Source organism: Bemisia tabaci, chromosome 2 (genome assembly GCF_918797505.1).
Source record: "Bemisia tabaci chromosome 2, PGI_BMITA_v3".
Classification (NCBI taxonomy): Eukaryota; Metazoa; Arthropoda; class Insecta; order Hemiptera; family Aleyrodidae; genus Bemisia; species Bemisia tabaci.
The window spans coordinates 52,592,585-52,613,810 of record NC_092794.1 but is presented as its reverse complement, the minus strand read 5'-3'; the positions used below and the strand labels follow the sequence as shown (position 1 = coordinate 52,613,810).

Here is a 21,226-nt window from a genome sequence, read left to right as displayed (position 1 = left end):
ACCTCAAAAGCGCTTACCGCTATCAATGAAAATATTCATTGTTGTTTTCTAGTATTATTGTTTTAGTTGTAGTCACTAATAGTTCGTTGTTGCCTTCGTAGTAATAGTTTAAGTGTTCTGATAATGGCGCCAAATTCTGCAACGAAAGTAAAGGAGCTACTCTTGCCCGTGTCAAGAGTAAAAACGATAATGAAAAGTTCGCCGGATGTCGAAAACGTTGGACAAGACGCTCTTCATTTGGTCACAAAATCCACGGTAAGCCTTCAATCACATACGTGAATCACGGTTGTGAGTTTGAAGTTTGGTATTTACCTTACCTCATGACACGTTACCAATTCATAACAAATAAAATGTCACGAAATGTATTGTAACGTGATGAAGCCATTACATTATGTAAGGTGCGTAATGAGGGGTTTTTTCATTGAACGACAGTACCACTGATCAATAAACTGCGTTCTTTAACGGATTGGTTGGTGTTGACATCCAAAGGACAGAGTCACTGCTGGTGGATAACTCCAATCAGTGACCGGATCTGAACAAAAGATTCCTAGGCCTTGTCCACTGTTGGTTAAACCTAACTCGCCAAGCAACAATAATGACAAGAAAAGACTCATCTGAGATGTTCTCAAATGGCAGCCATTAGAGCACCACATAGAGTACATAAAGTCGCAATGTAAGTGGGAGAGCTGGCGCCACTTGCAGTAGCATTTTCCAGAACCCGAATTCCGAGACTCCTGAGTGACGCCGGGTCACATTTTTGATACATAATTGATTGTTTGCGATACACGGGTACCCGGCCATCCGATGTAAACAAAGAAGAAAGGAATCACCGCATATTCCACACCGCCATTTTGAATCAAACATGTATCGAAAAAGTGACCCGAGCTTGGCGCACACCGGGCTGGGAACTCGTCGAGCAGAATATGGCGCCAGCTCACCCATTTACATCACAACTCTATATACTCTATGGAGCACTACCAGTGGATTGGTCAATTAGCACAAGGAAACTTACACTAGCAGTGAGCAAAGGTGTATCTTGTTCATGTAGCAGCCGTTGAAGCAAGAGACTTCGGCCTTCCTTTCTTCAGCTTGAAAATTATGGCATCACTGCGGTCACCTCACAGGCAGTGCTCAGCAGTTATCCAATTGCTTTTTGCAGTATATTCCTGAAGTTTTTTATTGAAGAAGGATAGCATATGAGAAACTTTTATTCTGATTTAACTAACTTACCTTTTATGGGACGTAACTTGAAGTTGTTAGTGTAAGCTTTCAGTCTAACTGAAGACCAGTACTCACTTACCAACAGAGGACCATAAGTCTCTGATGTAACATGTTAATTTGCTAATTTATCAATAGTTAGACCTAATTTCCTTCCAGTAAGCATTAAAAAATACAAGCATTTCTTATCTACTTTAATGTTTCTGTTTGGTGAAGCCCTCTTACATCAGGCTAGCACTTTTTACTCATCATGATAGTCCATCCAAGGCACTGATGATGAGTTTTGTGCTAAATGTTGGAAAGAATTTCCAGAAAGCAGCTGTGAATCGCAGGCTGAAACCAAGAATCAGCAAGCTGTATTTAATTTAAAATGTGTGAATGCTGTTGAAAATCTTGTTTTAATTTAGCATTACTCATTGCAGGAATTGTTCGTGCAGTACCTGACTAGAATGTCTTACAAGAAGTCGCCAGATGGTAATAAGCTAGAATACAAACAATTAGCTGAGTTTGTCCAGAATAAAAACAGTATGAGGTTTTTAAGAGGTTTGTATGAATATTGAATTTATATTTTTACAAATGTACTGATAATCAGGTGTAACTCAAATCAGATTTTTATAATGAATTTTCTGTCGCAGAAATGACTAGTCATTTTGAGTAATAAGTTGAAAGAGAAGAGACTTAAATCTGCTTTGTAGTTTATTTTTCTTATCCTACTGGTTTCCTACCTTGCCTATCCTCCCTGCAAACTTTCATAGCAACCAGTCAGGTCATTACAAATGACCTATCATACACAAGAAGGAATTAAAGTTATTGTTTAAGACTGACAAAGAAGAACTTTTTTTTCTTTTTTCATTCCTCTTAAATACATAAAAGTTTGACAGATCAATTAGACATTAGAAAATATGTAGAAGAAAGTTAATAATATGAGGAGCAACAAATTAACTACCAACAGTCGAGAATTGCCAAAGGATACAAAATTTAAATAAAAAAACGAAAGACACTGTATGTGCCCCATTTGATGGTGAAACTACCAAATCTTGTACCTCGGGTTGCAACGTTACAGACCTCCTGTTATTGTTTATTTTTTTAATAAAAAACTACTCATCATTAACTCTTCAAAGCTGCCGTGATTTTTTGTCTCCATTTGAAGAAAGTTCTGCGAAAATTTCATAGAATGATGTTGACTTATTCACCTTTGCAAAGAATAAAATAGAAGCAGAGTTTTTAAAGACACTGCAAATGAGAGGTTTGGTTTTAAGAGTTTCAAAGTCAAAATGCTATTTATGAGTAAAATGTTAGCCTGGTTTGGCCTTGGGGCAATTCTATGGGCAAGAAAAAATTTGAGAATGAATTTAAACAAACAAAATAGCTGAAGTATATAACAATATATGAGGATAAAATTGTGTAGTGATAAAAGTTTAATCGCTTTAAATGATATTGATTTTATCCTTACTTTTGAGATAAACCCTTAGGTAATCAACTTAAGAATTCCTAGGAAAATTATGTTATGATGAGGTAAGGTTTCCTGCACAATATAATTAATTTTCTTTCTTTCTTTTCCTGACAGAAATCCTACCAAAGAAAATTACCGTGAAACAGTACAAGCAAATGTTAAGAAGTCAAGGTGAGTTGCATACCTCAGACTCATCATCAGATTCAGGGAGTTCAGATGACTCAGAATCGGAAGATTCAGAAGAATCAGATGATTCAGAAAAGTCAGAGGGAACCGAGGGAGACGAACAAGAAAAGAGCGGGAAAGATAAATCATAGTTTTTCACCATGTTCAAGAGCACAATGTTTCAAATTTGTATAAGTATGTAAAAAAATTTCTGTAATTCTACTTTTAAGTGATCAGTCAATAGAAAGAAGTGGTCACATAACTTTCTCATTCCACTAAGGAGACTAAAAAACTGAAGTTTCAACATCACCTACTTACCAATTTAAAAATGTCGAAATGAATGAAATGGCAAGTAGTCAGATCATAGGTCGTGCAAATTAATTACTCTGCTGTATATGTATTGGTATTTGACAGATGTTCTAATTGGAGCGTCAGTCTGAGGTATTGATGCGGGTGTTGACAGTTGAACCTTACAGGCCCGCGGGCTGATGGCTTTTGAGTAACAAATCCAAATCAACTCTCACCAAAACATTAGGCTTTTCAAAATTTTTATTTTTTTTCTTTAATTTTAATAGTATACACCCGAATCGATACCTCATCGTAGGAAGCATGGAACACAACAGAATTTGCCAAAATCCGCTCCTAATAGAAGGGTGCAATGTCCGTGTCTATGTTCAATAATAGTTCATTCACCAGTATTGTAGCAGTAAGTTTTTTTCACTCAGAACAACGAACTTACAAGTCACACACCAAAATGGAACACTCATTCATCAAAGGACTATGCACGGATTACAGAGAAATTCAGCACCAGCTGAATGTTGTTCGTTGTTCCTTACGGCCTTCTAATCACAATACGCTTTTCAAATGAAACTTTCGATGTGCCAATCTTGACAGAAAGCTGTGCTTAAAGGTGAATGCACTGGCATCTGTACACACCCTTAACTAGACGAAATGTTGCCACATTTAAGAGGGCCGAAAAGCCACTTTTCAGCTCCGCTTTTCCTTAGATTGGCACATGAAAAGTTTGATTTTGAAAGCTCATCAAGCCCAGGACGCAAGGAACATCATATCAAAAAATATTGTAATTTTGTCAGTGCTGACTTTCTTGGTATTCCAAGTGTAGACATTCTTTTATGATGCCTCAGATACCTATCACGCTTCCCTATTGAGAAGGAGAAGAAATACAGGGAAGAGAGCCAAGCTATGTGTATAATTTAATTTTAGCAGACTTAGATTATTTGATGAGTGATTCAAAAAAATTAGGAAGGAAGCACGAACGAATTACTTTGTTGATGCTTTTTTGTGGTCTTATTATTCTGCATGAAAGAACATAGTCCCTTAACTCTTACTCTGTGTACCAGTCAATTTCAGAAACTGTGTATGTTACAAAAGTGCATAAAATGTGCCAGTTCTCCTTGACGTTGCTTTAGTCGAATTTTAACTATCGCAATACTTATCAATGCTCTTTCTATATGAAATCTAAAATTGAATCCATGAACCATTTTTGAAACCCTGTTTTTACAATGTTGATCAGTTGGAAACTTGAACTTATGTACCTTAAAGAACTGTTGTATCACCTTTTCCAGCTATAATTTAAAATGTTAGTTCAATTGTTTCAAGCAAGCCGTTGCAAATGTTATTTTTGTTTTTGTCTTTGTTTCACCCCTTAATTGACAGGCAGTATTTTAAAAAGCCGTAGTGGCCTAACTTGTCTCACAATAGTATGTAAAAGACCTCTATTACAGTTTTTTTTCAGTAAAAAACACACTACTTGTACAGTTGAGTTGATCTCATTCCATAATAAAATACTCATTTCACCATTAAAAAAGTTATTCTTTTTTAAAAATTATAAAACCTTTCACCTGTCATCAATGGAGATTGAAATCCAAAATCAGGTATGTAGGTATGTACCTGGAGCATACACAATTATTGACAAAAGAAGGTCAGTAGTTTCCCTGATTGAATTTCACTGATTTTTACAGTTTTTGGACGTGGGGCCGTGCACAATGTATGTCATGCTCTAGAGAGGGTCTAAGCCTGTGTTATAAAAGTTTAGAAGGGAAGGGGTGTCCAAAAATGTGTTTTGTGAAAGCCCTTTTCTCGTAAACGGTCATGTTTTTTAATTTTAAAAAATAAAGTTGACAATGGTTCTATGGCGAACAATAGTCTGAAAAATTATTCTGTACTTCTAGTCTACCGAGTACAATTTTCTAACAAGAAACTGTCTCGTAGGAAAAAATTGTCACAAATTCATTTTCAGAATTGAATCAGTGAGAGCGAAAACACACCAACACGAAAAAATGAAAATAATCAAGATTTACACAAAACTACACAGTCGTAGAAGAAGTTAGTATGAGAAAAAGAATTTTGGTGCCGAAAGACAAGTACTTAAGGTCACTTTAAATATCCAAGTGGGAACAGATGGGCTAACTTCAATGACCTTTACGAAAACTTACTTCCTTTAATGAAAACTGAGCATTTTCGAGGTACCGAGTTGGTGTGTTTTGATTCTCACTGATTCAATTTATCTCTTTACTCATTCACTTAAGAAAATCAGTCAACATATTACTGATAAATACTAATTCCACAATGAATAGAAGTCATTCCTCATTAAAAAGTGTAGAAAACCTCCATCGGTTCTCAATACAAAAAGAATTCCTGCAATCATGGAGTGTTAACTTAGAATGGAAAATCAGGAAGTTCCCTGGTTGATATTAACTGATTTTTACGAAATTCTCAAAAGCAAATGGAAGCCATTCAAAAATTTTGTAGTGTTCTAAGAAGGGTATGGGCCTGCATAATGAATGTGTTAAGAGGAGGAGGGGGAGTCCAGGACTAAGTTAGGTAAAAATCCTTTTCTTAGAAATGGTGATGTAATTATATTTCAAAAATTGATTTTTTGCGACAACGATCTCAAAAGTTGTTTTAGACTTCTAGCCTCGTGGCAAAAATTTTTGAGCAAAGACTTGTTTTACGGGAATAGGATTGTCAAAAATTCATCTGCAAATATTATTTCTTTATTTACTTGAGAACATCAGAGTAATCTCCATCAACATTTGACTGAATAACAATAAAGAATACAAAACAAGATGGCTATCAACATAAAAAAGCGAAGGAAATTTCATAGAAAATAGAACAGAAGATAACAAGTGCTTTTTCATTTACAAACATTCCGATTATTCTTAAGATTTTGCACCAATATTCTGATTTGCCGCTTGAAAGGTAATTCCATACTTGCCGGCTTTGAATTAAGAAAAAAAAAATTTAACATCAACTTCTAGGAATGAAAGTTTTTTGGACAAGAGGTTTCTCGATTTGATTATTTTTTCTCAATGACTGCCCTGACTTAATTTTTACTACAGAGGATTTAGCAGTCTCGATCACCACACCATCTACTGTACAAAAACTGATGCGATAAAGTCATATTGGACAAAACAGTATGTTTCTCCTTTTGTACAAGAACAGAAGGTAAATCCAGCAGCAAATTTTGTTCCAAAGGGAACAAAGTATAGTTCTTTGAAAATGAGCTTGCTGCTTGCTATCTACCTTGATTGGCTGTCAAGAATAAAGTGAACACATAATCTTGATTGTAACATCATTCTCAGTTCATAAATCACATTTTTGAGCACCTGACTTAACCTTTTCATTACCAAACTTGAGAATTCTCACGCTGAAAGTAGAAGCGCTGTAAACCACATTGGAGAATTCTCGTCTTGCACCGGGCGAATGTATATCCTGCTCCAACTTCCACATGTCTTTCCGAGATTGAGTATAAGATATATAATATCTGTCAATAAGAATATGAACTCCAACTGTATCATTTTTTCAACCGAGTGTATCTCAGCTGTTGCGCACAGTTCTCTAATGAAAGTACATGGAAAAACTCGGTGCAACATCGAGTTTCAACATTTCTGGTCTTATCCTACTAGATAAAATTGACCAGCTCCATGGTTTTGAATATTCATGGAATATTTTTCACATGGAGAAAAAAAATCACAAAAGTTTTCAAGAAATGACAAAACTCAGTTTTTTGTTCAAAAATAAAACAAAAAAATGAAAGATCAGAAATTCTGCATGTTCCTCAAGCTCCAGTATTAATTTCTAAGTGAACGGCAGGCAAAAATCGATCATCAAATGTAGTTAACTGATCGCCTATCGATTCACTTTGTCAGAGAGAAATGAATCTCGAGTATCAAAGCAGCAGTTCCTGTGTTGAACATGCCACACTAGTCTTGTTTAAGTCATCTTCTTGCTTACCAATTACGTTTAAAACATTTCAAATTCTTCCTCACGTTTTTTAATTTTTTTCTTTTACAAGGCTTGGTAAGCTCCGTCAGGGGAGTTCAAGAATTCCTCTAACTCATCTTTTCTCTCCTTTTCCCGCTTTTTTTTCTTTTTGCTGGATTTGTCCTTCGTTTTGGATTTTGACTTTTCTTCTTTATTCTGAAAAGGAAAGCCCGGGCAAATTAGAAGGGAATAGTAAATGCACTGGTCAAAGAATCGTGTTCTGATGGTTTAAGCTTATAATTGGACTTTATTATTTAGTTTTAGCTTACATTTTGCTACTAGAAACTACAATTTCTGGCTCAGTTTAAAAACAACGTATGCACCATTAGTTTACCTATGCACATAAGTGTTTTTACAGATGAGCAAGGAATTGTAGTTCCTTATTGCAAAATATAGTCCTGGTAGCAAAACAAGAGACCTGTTCTATTCTTTCTTCGTTAATCTTTCTTGCATGACCATACCAGACAAAGGGTTTGGTCATGATGTCAAATACAATGTTGTTTTCTACTTCCATGATCTTGCATCCTGTATCATTAATGTACTCGATCCCTTCTTTTGTTTTTTTTTTTCTTCTTTAATTTGTAAAAAAAAAGCTTCAGAACAGGAAGAAAAAGGAGATACTAGTATACACTTGCAACTTTAAGCTGGAGCTTAGAATCATTGGTAATTCAAGCATGTTTTAATGGAGAAGCTAAAATCAAAACCTGCTATACTTAATCCAAATGCTTTCAGATTGAGCGAACATTTTTCCCAATTTCCTCGAAGATAGTCAATTGATATGGGTTTATTCTGTCTACTTAAATTTCATTTTTGATTTTCCTGAGTTTCCTGATTCTTCCTGATATTTAACCTGAATGTTTTTACTTTTTGCATGAATGAATCAACACTCATGTGATGTAACAAATCAAAATATTGGATGAATTGACTCAAATATTTGAAAAATTCTTGAAGCACTCAGAATTTTCTAACCCATGTTCGATTTTCCTTATATTTTCTTGATGACACAGAATTTCCTGATATTTTCCAGTTCATCCGGTTTTCACTGACAGTAGACAATCTGAATCTTCTCGAAAAAAAGGAAAAAATTTGTTCACTCTAACAACATGCAATGGTTTAACTTTCACAGATTTAACTTTCATCGTTCTCAATAGCTCTGCTATGCAGGTGGTTTGCTGTTCCCTTGTCTTCATGATTTTTCACCAGGAAGATGAGGAAAAACTAGTTTCAATTAATATTTGCAAATAATTTTGCTTACCTTTTTCGGCACAGTTGTTTCATTTTCAGAAATTGTAAGAGTGGCGACGCTATCTTTAACATCATCACTGACATCTTCACCTCCTTCTGGGCTTGGTCTACAGAGGAAGCTACTTTCATTCCAGTCCGGCTGAAAGTGAAACAAAAAGAGTCAAGCGTCGTGATAAAAATTAAATGGCGCATGAAATATATTTTCGTTTGTTACTTGATGAGAACACTTTTTCTCCTCACAAAAGAGTAAGAAACTATGAACATTTTAAATGGATTCTTTGCCGAGCCACAAGAGCTCGAGTTATCAAAGATTTGGGCTCAAAAAGGAGAACAACTTTTTCACATCTCTGGTATAACTGGTTGTATTGGAATGCAGAAGACCATAGAGCTAAAAGGGTTATTTATTTAACTCTTTTTATCTTCATGTTTTATGTCTGTCAAATCGCGGAATCCTATAGATCGCGATCTGATAAATCAAGATCTTACAGTACCAGATATTTTCTGCCGAAGACTAGAACACTGAGTTTTCCATCCAAATGAAAAACCTCGCTCTCTTGAAAAATGGGCTTTTCCTCCAACATGTTGAGTCAGAAATAAGAGAAACAGGTACCTGACAGGCTGGTACACTGAAGTCATCTGGGTCCAAATCGTCTTGAAAACTAGCTACTAGTGGATTATCAGTTTCAATATCACTGTCCGACTCTGCTGCTGTGCTCTGATCAATTCTCTTCTGAGGAGTTGTGGGATTAGACGTGTCCTCCAAGAAGGAGCCATCCAGGCGCTCTTCAGGTACAAATTCTTCTACACTTTTTATTGTTCGATCTAGTGACTGTTTGTCTAGAAAATAAAAATAAGACATCATAGAAGGCTCAATATGACTCACGGAAATTTAGAAAAAGGAGGATTTTTTTTTATAGTTTGCGGTGCTTTGGAAAACTAAGCATATTCACGAAATTTAATTTTTTATACAAACATCAATGCAAGATTATCATTAAGATTGGGTTTGGCGAAAGGAAACCGAAGTTCTACCGAAAAGAAGAGGTCTACTTCTTGAGAGAGAAAGACATCATTTAACATTTATTCCTATAAAATACAATTTCAGAGTCAAGGTATAGTCTAATTTTATTTACAGAAATTTCACTGAACTTAAATTTAATTGCAAAGTCTTGTGCCAGCTTCACACCGTTCGAGCTGTCTAGAGGTGAAAAGAGCAACTTTCTACAAAAGTTGAACAAAGCAATGATACAAATTTTTGGGTGGTTCTTCATTTTCCGATCAGTTTTAGAAAGTGAGCATTAGACATACTGAGATATAATAATCACGTCTTACTCTGGGAAAAAAAAAAAAAAATTATTCGTTACCTATTCTTAAGTCGAGTTTAACAGGCGTTTCGATGACTTTATTGGTCTGCCCGGCTAAATTCGGCGACGACTGGCTTTGCAGAATGCCACTTGATGGTCCATTGCTCTTGTTTGCAGCAGTTGGTATGGAAGAAACTGGATGAGGAGCGGGTGCAGAAGGAATGACACCAGGTACGGCAGGGACCGAAGAGTTCACATCTGCTACATGCCGTCGTTTGTTTGTAAGTCTATCTAGGAAACTGAAAAAAAAGAGGAAGGAATAAAATATGGATTTTCCTGATTGGCCGGTTAACTTTTTCTCATAAATTTTAATTGCTGGTTTTCGTTGTGAAAGAGGGTCTACTGGACCATCAGGTGATAGTGAATGCTTTTAACTTTCAACCCAATACTAAAATGTTCAAATACTCGCGATGCTATGTTTTATTAAAGCACCAACTCACCAATAAAATGGCAAAAAATTAACTCTTATACTCGGAAAAGATTAGCACAAAATACCTGGGTAAGTGTTGAACATTTTAAGGGGCAAAAGGCATTAACTTCTCTGAAGATTGTGTGGTTTCCTCAAAATTGCAGCAAAAATAGCATGAATTCTTTTGAATCCTTGCAACATCCATCTAACAAGTCTTTTAAAAAAAGGGAGGAGGAGTAAAAGAAGGTGGATCTCAAATAATTTTTCGTTGCGGGACAAAATTTTTGAAGGGTTTAAATGATAAATGAGTATGACTGCTTCTTTGCATGGATTGTGGCAAACACAGAGAACATCTAGGGACATTCATCCATGGAAAATCATGGTAGTGTTGAATTCTAGAAAAGAACTTTACACATAGAGGTATTGTGATAATTTATAGGAAATAATGAATTTTACTTAGAAAAGGGAGGTGACCTTAGGAACTTTTTCCATTAGACTCCACTAGACTCTAAAAATTTGCAGAACACCATAATTTCAAAAAATGTATTTTCATAGAGTAATATGTAAGGACTGATGTGTAAAGGGCTTATGAAAACAAACTGTAAAATAATTTCCTTGGAGGAACATAGCAACTAGAAATGCTGCTTTAAAAAAGGAAATTTAAGAGGGAAAATAAAATTGATAAAACAAAGCTCTAAAAATAATTTTTTTTGTAAAGTTATTTTTGATGCATTCATTTGATACAGTATTGATGGATTTCTTACCAGTCATAACTAGCCTCATCACTTTTCTGATATACATCTAACTCCATGGCCATCAGATCAGTCTCTCGTTCATTGGTTCTTAGTTGGCCTATGAGAGTTTCTCGCTGAAGTTGTAGGAAGGGCAAGTTGAACCACTTGTGCAAAAATTTTAGACCAAAACCATTTGACATTGACGCCTCAGTATACCTAATGGGAGCTTTCCTAGAGAACGAAAAAATGAAACTATGAAAATAAAGAGTAATATTTTCTTTAAAAAAACGTTTGATTCGAATCGAGAGATGAAATTAGAATAAACCCTCATTACATTGCCCTGTAAATGAACAAGGAGGAACAATGTTCCATTTTTCAGGTTCCAGCTAAACTGGCCCATGAGATGCTTCTTAAAAATGTTTACGTTTTAACAATTCCCAGAACTAAGTTTGAGGGTTTTGGCCTTTAGGGAAGAAAGCATGTTGTAATGCTGTCAGCTCACAGAATTAATAGATGAGTCAACTGATCGGCTGATTGGAACTTACAGTCTCAACTATTCGCACCTTGATTATCCATCGTTCGAATTATCCGTGGTCAATTTGAGGATCATTTTTACTAAAGCAACCATGATCAAATAGAAGGACAGGGTCGTATAGCTCTCATGCAGACCGTTTTTTTGGGGGGTATCCACAGATGCGTGGGTGCTAGCTGGTGGTTGAAAAAAAGGTGAGGAGTATGGAAAAAGAAAGTTGCTGAAGTAACATCCTGGATGTTAAAAATCTGCGCAACAACTTTTGGACATTCCGGCTGTTACAGTAACATCATAGCTACGTTGAATTAACAACCATAGCGTTCATATCAACATTCAAGAGTTTTGACATCGATTTTTAACACCCAGGATGTTACTTCAGCAACTTTTTTTTTCTGCGAGGGATCAGGAAGGATCATGTTCAACTCCTAGGAAAAACCCTCTTCTGGTTAATAATTATATCTGATACAAAATATAGCAAAATTGTTTTGGACCTCATTTTTCAAAAGCTACAAATCAGAACCTATTTCCTATCAATTTTCTATGACATTAATCTCAATATTTTTCAAAACATAATTCAAAACATTGTTTTGAATCAACATATTTAAGGAAAATTAACACCTTGTTTTCTCACCTCTTTCAGATACATTATGATAAATCAACCTAAATCAAAAGATGATTCATTACTTATATGTAGTTTGTAGAGTCCATGGACAGGTGCAAGGAACTTTTGAACTGGATGACCCACTCACAGGTTGCGCACAAAAATAAAATGGCCAAGAGCAGGGATTTTGAAAATGAAAACAAGGATGATTGTTATCTTACACTGTTAGAATTTACAGCACATAATACATACCTGACCAATTGCTCACAGTAGAAAGAAACTTGATCAGCAGAGACAGTTCGATGATGGGCCATGTCACAATGATTCCCAACGACTAAAACAGGAATTGAATCTGGGATACGATCAAGCTCTCGTTGAACATATTCAAAAGTCCTGAAAAAAGGGATGGTAAGTTCTAATGAATAGCGAATATCATATTTTAACAAAATTATTAATCTGATCAAACCTCACTCAGCACCTTGTCAGCCTTGGTATTTTGGGTACATACTTTCTTTGGATTTACAAAGTTCGGAAATATAGCTTACTCCTTGCAGATTCAACGTGGTTTTTCATAGGCTTATTCTAATGAAAGGAGTTGGAACTTTAATAGTTGAAGAAAAGAACGAAGTTGTACCTAGTTTGAAGAAGGGCAAAGAGGTTTGAAACTTTAATCCTTCATAGGACTAAATGTAAAGTATAACATTTAACAACTGTTTTCACGTTCATATCTTTTCTCAACTTCCCATTTTCAGCAGGAGAAAATATTCGATCAGTTGAATTCATAACTACTCCCTAATTATTTTTTTCCGAATTTCGACTTTATGTGCTTTTGTTGAGCTCAGTTTGGTTGTAAATGATTGTAAAAATATACAAATGTTGAATTCTGAAGAGGAAAAAAGAAGGAAATCTTGCGAAACTTACCAATTTTTGGTTATATCTAAAACAAGAATCACTCCGTTAGTTCCTTTGTAAACATCTAAAGTTTCCGCATCCAGCGCAACAGGTTCCACAGGGGTATTAAAACCAAGCTTCAAATTTTCATTCAAAACTCTCTTTTTGCCTTTATCAACAACATCCCAAACTTCAACTTTAACAACATCGTCGGTAGTTTTATAACTCCACTGAATATTAGCAACCTGGAATCAGAGAAAGTTTTGATTTCTACTAGTAATTACCGTCCAAATAATGCAACTTCAATTTAAAATAAGGAAAAAGGCCAAAACCTTTGAATGATTTTGACTGCATGTTGGGATGTAACAAGGTGAATTTCAGAGGGAAAGGATTGTCAGGACTGACTTTAAATACTCCATTTTCACACTACAAGTAGATTGCTGTTAGACACCCAAGTTTTCCTTTTCCCCCAAGGTGTTTTCTTTGATTTTTGTCTTGTGAGACATGACGCTAATTTTATGACAGTTGAACATTCATAATAAGCTTAGAATTTTTTATACTTCAAATGCTATTTTCTTTTACCTGAATTTCTTCGGTTTGATTGTATTCTTGTAAAAATCCTCGTCCTTGTAAACGTGTGAATAGACAAGTTTTGCCAACATTGCGATCCCCTTTGATGATAATTTTCACTGGAAAATGAAAAAAAACAAGCTGGTAATGATAGTAATTTTTAAAACAGTGCGCGATGTTCAATCCTGTATATTTATTATTGTTTAATCTTTGTACACAGAGAATTTATCATTAGAAAAATCGCATCTATAACCCACAATGTATATTCTGCCAAACATTTCCATAATCCTATCTTTTTGGTTCGGATATCAAAAGTCACCTTTAAGTGACACCACTAAAAATACTTACTGGGATCTGTTCATCTTAAATTTTGTAGAAGGGTGGATTTCCCTCCAGGATCACTCATTGAATATGCCATGCTCGAGGGGGGGAGGGGGAGGGGAGTATCTGCCAGAGGTGCGTTTCATATGACTAGAATGACATGCACGCCGAATTTGTTTAAATTAAAGATGAAAAATTGATGCAAGGTCAATATATTTCATCAAAAATTCATCAAAAAATGCTTGTTGGAGAGAAAGGGATCAAAAGGAACGTTACGTAATTTTTCGGGGGGAGAAAGCTTGTAACAGGTGTCTCTGGAGGAGGGGGGAGGGGGGATCGTCGAAACTCTGACTTGTTGAGTTATGTAGGTATTGCATGAATAACCATTTTATATGGAGGAGGGTTGACAGATAAAAGTGATAATAAATACTAATGATAAATTTTACCTTTCGGGCTAGTATTATCTGCTTAGATAATTTTTTTCTTTGCTGAACCTGAATGACTAACATTTGCGATCGATCAGAAATTGTTATGTAAATATATCTAATCATTTACTCACTGTTGTACTGGACTCCTTTTGCAAATTTCCTTTGGAGATTTGAGGACATTGTGGAAAGCCCTGGCGGCGGGGCATCACCTGCTTCATTTTTGCTAGTTAATCTTTTAAACGCAGAGAACATGATTAATCTTCAGTTTCTATGGAGAGAAGAAAAGACCAATTAGATAATTGTATCTTAAAAATAAATAAGTTAAAATATCTGGGTATGGCATCTGATTTTGGTGTGTTAAGCAAATGTTGTTCAATATTTACATTTACCATCATGAAAAAAAAAAAAAAAAAACTGGTGGCATAGTGCTACTCATTCCACAAAGTTTGCTACAGATAAACGCTGTATTTGATGATGAGCTATGATGGGAAAATGTTATCAATTTTTTTTTTCTTTCTTTTTTTTTTACGATGGGACTATCAGAAATTGAAGCAAGTGTTCATGCTTACTGAATTCACCAAGGATTGATTTCAGAATCGATGGAAATTAGGAGAGGATGCATTCAACGGTATCCGAAGATTTAAAAGCTTAAAAGGCTTCAGCTGTTTCCTCACCTAGTTTCAAATTTCTTTTGGTCCAAACTACAATTAGAAAAAGAGGTGGTAGATTATAGAATCCACAGCATTCAATTTCTCTCCAAACCATGGATTTATTTTTCCTCCCCAATTTCTTTCTTTTTCTTTTAGCGTCTACGAATACATCCTCACATATGGAACATGCGGCAAATCAGAGGTAAGTAAGGAGACAGGTTGAAATATGATTAAAAGAAGGTGCCACCATGGAGCTGCAGTAAAACTACATCAACAGGTTGACAGGCTAAAATCCATGCTCAGGAATCAGCTAAGATGTTTGGTTATGTAATGCTTTCGAGTTCGCAGATTGTTTGGTTCCAAATATGTTTACTTTGGCTTCTTGTTACTCTAAGAATTTCAATGCCTACGTGATGAAAACTGAAGCCAAAATTTAGGTTCCCTTCTCCAACACATTTTAAACGATATTAGAACTTCCGAGTTAAAACATCTGTTGGATAGATTTAAGGAGAGGTGTCAAAACTTACCAAGAGATGTCGATTATGGAGAAAATTCAATATCCTATCACTGTTGATTGAAAGACAAATTATGATAGAAAATTTTAGATGTTCATATTCATAGTGCTGACAGAAAAGACTGTCTTTCATGAAATTTTAATTAGGTAGAAGAGAAAGTGAAAACCCACACTACGAAAAGATCAGAATCACAGCGTTAGAATCGAAGAGTATGTTTCTAATTAGAGACGGTAAGACATGTTGAACTGTCAACACATTTCAAACTCTGTAGAAATCATAGTAATAGGAATAATACAAATACTTTCACCAAGGGAAGACGAAAACGGTCCCTCACCACACCACTGGTCCATGTTGTAAACTAACCTCAAAAGCTCAATCAAAATCAAAACATATAAAAACTGAAAGCCGGCAACACTGCGGTTGTTGCCAGTTTAGCTGAAAATACTTATATTTTCAGAGAGTTTTGACGTTGCCGCTACTTATTGCTGTAATTTGGTGATACAGATACTCTAGATACAGATACAAGGCTATCTAGATTCATGAAAATGAGAAAACTACAAAAACCCTCAAAAACATTTTCGGGCAAAAAATCCGGTCGAGGAAATTGACGTGTTACATCTTATTAACCAAAAACATTCCCTTTCACCCCTCCAAGAAGGTTGATAAAACTAAGTAAGTAACTATGAGATGACAAAAACCTCTCTTAAATTCTCAGGGTCCACCAAGGCCACATATGTCCAAAAACTTACTCCTTATGGTTTAAAAAAAAGAAACAAAAAATAATCCCTCAACAATAAGAAAATTTTAAAAAAACCGATTTTGTGGTTCACAGATATGTACATAAATCCTTCGAATGAACTTGAAATCAAAAAATCGGTCGAGAAAATTTAAATGAATTTTCTCCTTCAATTATGAGTTCCGCAACAAGCACGACTCGCTTGAAGCTTTCCATACACGAGCCGCAAGAAACTAATTTCTTCTTTCTTACCTACTGAATGTGAGGAGAGCGGGAACATTTACTTTTTCCTTCATTTATACAGGATGCAACAAGCATGACTCTTGCGTTTGCAGAAACCCTTTCATTAAGGAGATCGCGAGAGCCTTTACCGCGTTCATTTCCAAAAGGGATTACTCCAGAATTTCACATTTTAATAATTTAAACGATTCATCTGTTCTTCTCTTCTCTCCTTCTGTCCATTGACAGAAATACAAAATTTTTCCGACTCACTGACGCGACCGGCTCGATGCTCTCAGTGAAACGGTGCCTTTTTATCCCTGACGCCAGCTTCAGTTTTACCAGTGGACCCATTTTACCACATAGGTACATTTCAGACTCTTTCGATTAACTTCGCTGAATCTAAATCATGGTTGCTTTTACTGTAAGCTTACCATATGATTTGGATGGTGAGAAGGCTAAAAGTTTTCGTTTACTTTTCCTTTTTTTCATTTTCACGAAATGGGTCCCATTTGACAAGAGGAGTTATTTAAAAAAATTGAATTAAGTTTCGATATAAGAAAACTCACACCCATGCTGTGATTTAAGTGTTATTCTTTTTTTTTTTTTTTTTTTTTTTTTTTTTTTTTTTTTATATATACTTTAGAGGTAATCCACACTTGTTTACGCATCGAGCCGGTCGCGTCAGTGAGTCGGAAAAATTTTGTATTTCTGTCAATGGACAGAAGGAGAGAAGAGAAGAACAGATGAATCGTTTAAATTATTAAAATGTGAAATTCTGGAGTAATCCCTTTTGGAAATGAACGCGGTAAAGGCTCTCGCGATCTCCTTAATGAAAGGGTTTCTGCAAACGCAAGAGTCATGCTTGTTGCATCCTGTATAAATGAAGGAAAAAGTAAATGTTCCCGCTCTCCTCACATTCAGTAGGTAAGAAAGAAGAAATTAGTTTCTTGCGGCTCGTGTATGGAAAGCTTCAAGCGAGTCGTGCTTGTTGCGGAACTCATAATTGAAGGAGAAAATTCATTTAAATTTTCTCGACCGATTTTTTGATTTCAAGTTCATTCGAAGGATTTATGTACATATCTGTGAACCACAAAATCGGTTTTTTTAAAATTTTCTTATTGTTGAGGGATTATTTTTTGTTTCTTTTTTTTAAACCATAAGGAGTAAGTTTTTGGACATATGTGGCCTTGGTGGACCCTGAGAATTTAAGAGAGGTTTTTGTCATCTCATAGTTACTTACTTAGTTTTATCAACCTTCTTGGAGGGGTGAAAGGGAATGTTTTTGGTTAATAAGATGTAACACGTCAATTTCCTCGACCGGATTTTTTGCCCGAAAATGTTTTTGAGGGTTTTTGTAGTTTATATCAGCTCGTTTTTGAATGGAGAAAGGTGTGGCCATAAAATATTAAGTAGGTACTATTGGCTATTTGAAAATCCTGAATGAATGGAAAGTAAACAACAACATCTGCTAAAGCACTAACACATTCAGCGGAAATTTTAATAGCACCCACTGACTTGTGATCAGTCTGGAAATAGGTAGTTGAAAGTAGTGGGGCTACCTAAGGTAGTCAAATGTATCTGTACCTATTGGAAAGGCTCACAGGAAAAGGGTGACAGGGGAGGGGGAGGGGTTAAATAGCTATAGAGTTGTCATTTACCTGCAAGAGAAAATTAATGGAAAAAGAGTATAACTTATTGTCATAGGCATTACACTGTAAGCTTATTCCAAGTTATAAAATAATTTTGCTCATTTGTTTCAACTACGCACATCATCCCTCTTAAGCGCACCTATGTTTGTATTAATGCTAGCGGCAAGTTTTTCGATACTGAATTTCATCACTCAGCAACCTATCAGATGATTATGGAAATTCATGAGAGCGTTGCCTTATAAATCATAGGTACTCCGTATGGAATGATGAATTATTCATGAAACAACCAGTGAATGAAGTAGTAGAGCACAAATTTTACCAAAATGAGGCTATTTGGTGTGGCATGACTTTAAACTAGCTAGGTATTTTCATGACTTTTGGTATTATTATTCTTTAGAGCATCCAAACATCCAAACTTTGTTCCTACAAACTCTAGGTGCACCATACTCTAAGGAGCATTGTAAAAGAAAAATTGTCGATGATTGCAATGAAATGAGAAATATTTTCATCTCCCCCGAATACTTAATTTCTCTTTGAAAATTTGGCAACAGGCATACTTATCGCATAAGATGATCTTCCTAACTTGAGGGTGCCAGCAGCCTGATTGTTGAAAATTTGTGTTTGAAAGGTAGCGACACAGATGACATTGGTTAAAAGGTGGAGCGTTATTGATCAACTATGTCTTATCGCAGCTTTATTGTGCCTTTGTCTGGTGGAATATAGACAACATACTGTCAGAAACTTAAGAGATGCCTTTAGCTTGTCTAGGGTTCCACCCATCAGAGGCACGACAAAACAGCGACAAGACATAGCGCCGACCAATCACGTACTGCCTTTTGACCTATGTCATCTATGTCTACCCGAGAAACACACAATTTCGACAATCAGGCTGCAGGTTCTGACAATGAATACCTATTAAGAGAATTTCTCACTGACCTTATTAAGTATCGGCCATTGCAAAAAAATACCTGCGCATGCAATGAAATAGCTTACCTTTCTCTTGGATTAATTTCGAATAATATCGCTTCACCATAAAATTTGTCAAATCATATACTTGCCCACATAGGTAGTGCCTTAAGTTATTTTAAAAAATGCAAAAGCCACGGAGAAAGTATTTGGTCGTAATACAGGCATTTTAAGGATAAAATATTGAAAAATTTACCTCTTAGTTTCCTTGAGTTTTCAAGGTTCACTGACAGACATAAACTGAAACGGCAATCTCTTGATAAGAGCATTTAGTTAATATATGTAAGGTGATATGCGAGCTTTCCATTTCTTCTCATAAATGATACCAATTGATCTAATCACATTCAGCCTTGGACGATTAGCGGTGCAGAAACTAGGTAGGTCAATACTGAACTCCGCACACCTGATATTTTACGTGCACTGTTTCACTGGAGTAATTACATGCTGGGAGCTGAGCTTAGAAAGCACTCGCTAGGTCAAAATGGAATAATACTTCAGTAACACATCTATCTAGCAATAAGTATAAATAGCAATAAGTGGGTGCAAACATAACCTTATGACTCGATGTAAACAAACACTCAATACGTGAATGACACAGAGCGTGCACAGAGGCTCCCTCTAGCAAACTGGTCCTCATTTAAAACAGAGAACTGAGATTAAATATCCATTAAAAGGGTGGAGATTATCCCCTTACATAAGCAGCAAGAAAGAGGGGCGGCGATTTAAACAAAGCTTTCCATTCCGATTTAGGTGGGTATATCCTCTCACTTACTGGGGCTGATGCGATCAGGCAAGGCTCATAGACAAAGTAAGGATCATGAAGACATACTTCTGGCTGGATAAAAAGATAATTGTTAATATAATTGTACTCAGCCTTGATTGACACAATCGCACTTATTCCAATGGAACTGGGTAGGAACTGGCACCTACGTATATTACTACTGTAGTCCTCTTGACAGATAAGCAATTTATTCTGTTACGCTTTTGTATGGAGGAAGAATGGGCGCACCCATTTCACACGGTAATCGATGCAAGAAAATGAAGCCTTCATTGTGTTTTCATCATCAACTTATGAAATTATGAGAATAATACGAGTACATACCTTTCATTAAAGACCTTGTTACTATTGTTGGGCAAAATGATGTTTCTAACAACTCCTGACGCAAAATCAAAGAGACTCGGAAGAAACCAATTTGAGCAAATGCTCACAGTCAAAGATCTTTGATTGTGTGACATTAAGTTGATCTATGATTGAACTGTTCCGAAAAGGGATGGAATTGTGCCTCACATACTCAGGTTCGCAAGCCACGCGTAACAAGAACGGTAGAAGAGATAGGAGGATTCCAAGATAAATCATGAAGGAAACATGTTCTTAATGTAAATAACATACACTTCAGAGAAACATAATCACTCCAGAGCACATAGGTTGATGGCAAGATGTAGAGCGAATAAATTTCGGTCGAAGTTCAGTGACAGTCGCATGTGAAGGCCGAGGCTCATATTCCAGTAATTTTTAGACTTTAGTCACGAGCATGCATTCTGTGATGTAAATGCTGCTTCCTCTTTAGAGTTTGGCACAATTTCGGTGTAATTTCGTTAACGTAATTTACCTGAATTACATCTATCGCTTAGGTCAGGTACTGACATAAACATGACGACATAACCTCACTTAAAAATTTGTCACATATCGTTCAATAAAATAAAGATATCTTTTGAACATTTTAAGAGAAATTAAGGTATATCGGGCTCCAGTAGAACACGTGAGACGTAATAATAAGAGTACGTACATATAGTAGTTAGCATCTACAAAGAATTAAACTCTTATCCAAATAAGGTAAATCTATTCACAACTAGTTAAAGAGGTTGGTAACGACCGACCAGAAATCACTTGAGATTTTTAAGAAACCAATGAAGTAGTGTATCGGGATAAAAGTGGGCGTAATAATATAAGTGTGTAATATTAGTTAGGATCTAAAATGAATTGAACTTTTAAATTAAATCTGTTCATTATTCACAAATAAATACAGTAGATGGAGGTTGATAACGACGACAGGAATTTCGTTCCCGAAACTCGGACGAACCTGAACAGAATGAACCAATGGCGTTGAACCATTATGTTACTGGTTTTTTTCTAAATTCAAAAATTATAGCTAAAATTTTGAAGGATGTAAGCGGATGCTGGATTATCCGTGAGATAAAGCGCTTTTTTATGTGGCAAAATGAAATCCTCACATCTTCACGGAGTGCCCTTTATATAGGCTCCATTACGATCT

General features: G+C 35.7%; 2 protein-coding genes across 2 annotated transcripts; one reads left to right on the top strand and one right to left on the bottom strand.

Moving 5' to 3' along the window:
- Positions 1-4,664, top strand: Chrac-16 (chromatin accessibility complex protein 1). The gene is made up of 3 exons (XM_019047356.2): positions 1-255; positions 1,641-1,761; positions 2,786-4,664. Exons 1-3 carry the CDS (start codon positions 124-126, stop codon positions 2,986-2,988), a joined length of 456 nt encoding a protein of 151 aa, XP_018902901.1. The 5' UTR covers positions 1-123; the 3' UTR covers positions 2,989-4,664.
- Positions 4,665-5,831: 1,167 nt separating this feature from the next.
- Positions 5,832-15,699, bottom strand: LOC109034193 (rab-like protein 6). Its single transcript, XM_019047240.2, has 10 exons — positions 15,393-15,699; positions 14,347-14,483; positions 13,479-13,585; positions 12,927-13,141; positions 12,258-12,398; positions 10,903-11,103; positions 9,730-9,968; positions 8,979-9,205; positions 8,379-8,507; positions 5,832-7,279 (listed from the first exon to the last, which is right to left on the bottom strand). The coding sequence occupies exons 2-10, from the start codon at positions 14,465-14,467 to the stop codon at positions 7,148-7,150; spliced, it is 1,512 nt and encodes a 503-aa protein (XP_018902785.2). The 5' UTR covers positions 14,468-14,483; positions 15,393-15,699; the 3' UTR covers positions 5,832-7,147.
- Positions 15,700-21,226: the final 5,527 nt, after the last annotated feature.

Excerpts from the sequence above, each read along its gene's own strand:
- Chrac-16 (XM_019047356.2), top strand. The coding sequence starts at position 124 with ATGGCGCCAAATTCTGCAACGAAAGTAAAGGAGCTACTCTTGCCCGTG. Across the intron at positions 256-1,640 it reads ATTTGGTCACAAAATCCACG|GAATTGTTCGTGCAGTACCT; the intron begins GTAAGCCTTCAA and ends TACTCATTGCAG. Across the intron at positions 1,762-2,785 it reads CAGTATGAGGTTTTTAAGAG|AAATCCTACCAAAGAAAATT; the intron begins GTTTGTATGAAT and ends TTTTCCTGACAG.
- LOC109034193 (XM_019047240.2), bottom strand. The coding sequence starts at position 14,467 with ATGTTCTCTGCGTTTAAAAGATTAACTAGCAAAAATGAAGCAGGTGAT. Across the intron at positions 13,142-13,478 it reads ATCAAACCGAAGAAATTCAG|GTTGCTAATATTCAGTGGAG; the intron begins GTAAAAGAAAAT and ends CTCTGATTCCAG. Across the intron at positions 7,280-8,378 it reads AAACAACTGTGCCGAAAAAG|AATAAAGAAGAAAAGTCAAA; the intron begins GTAAGCAAAATT and ends TTTCCTTTTCAG.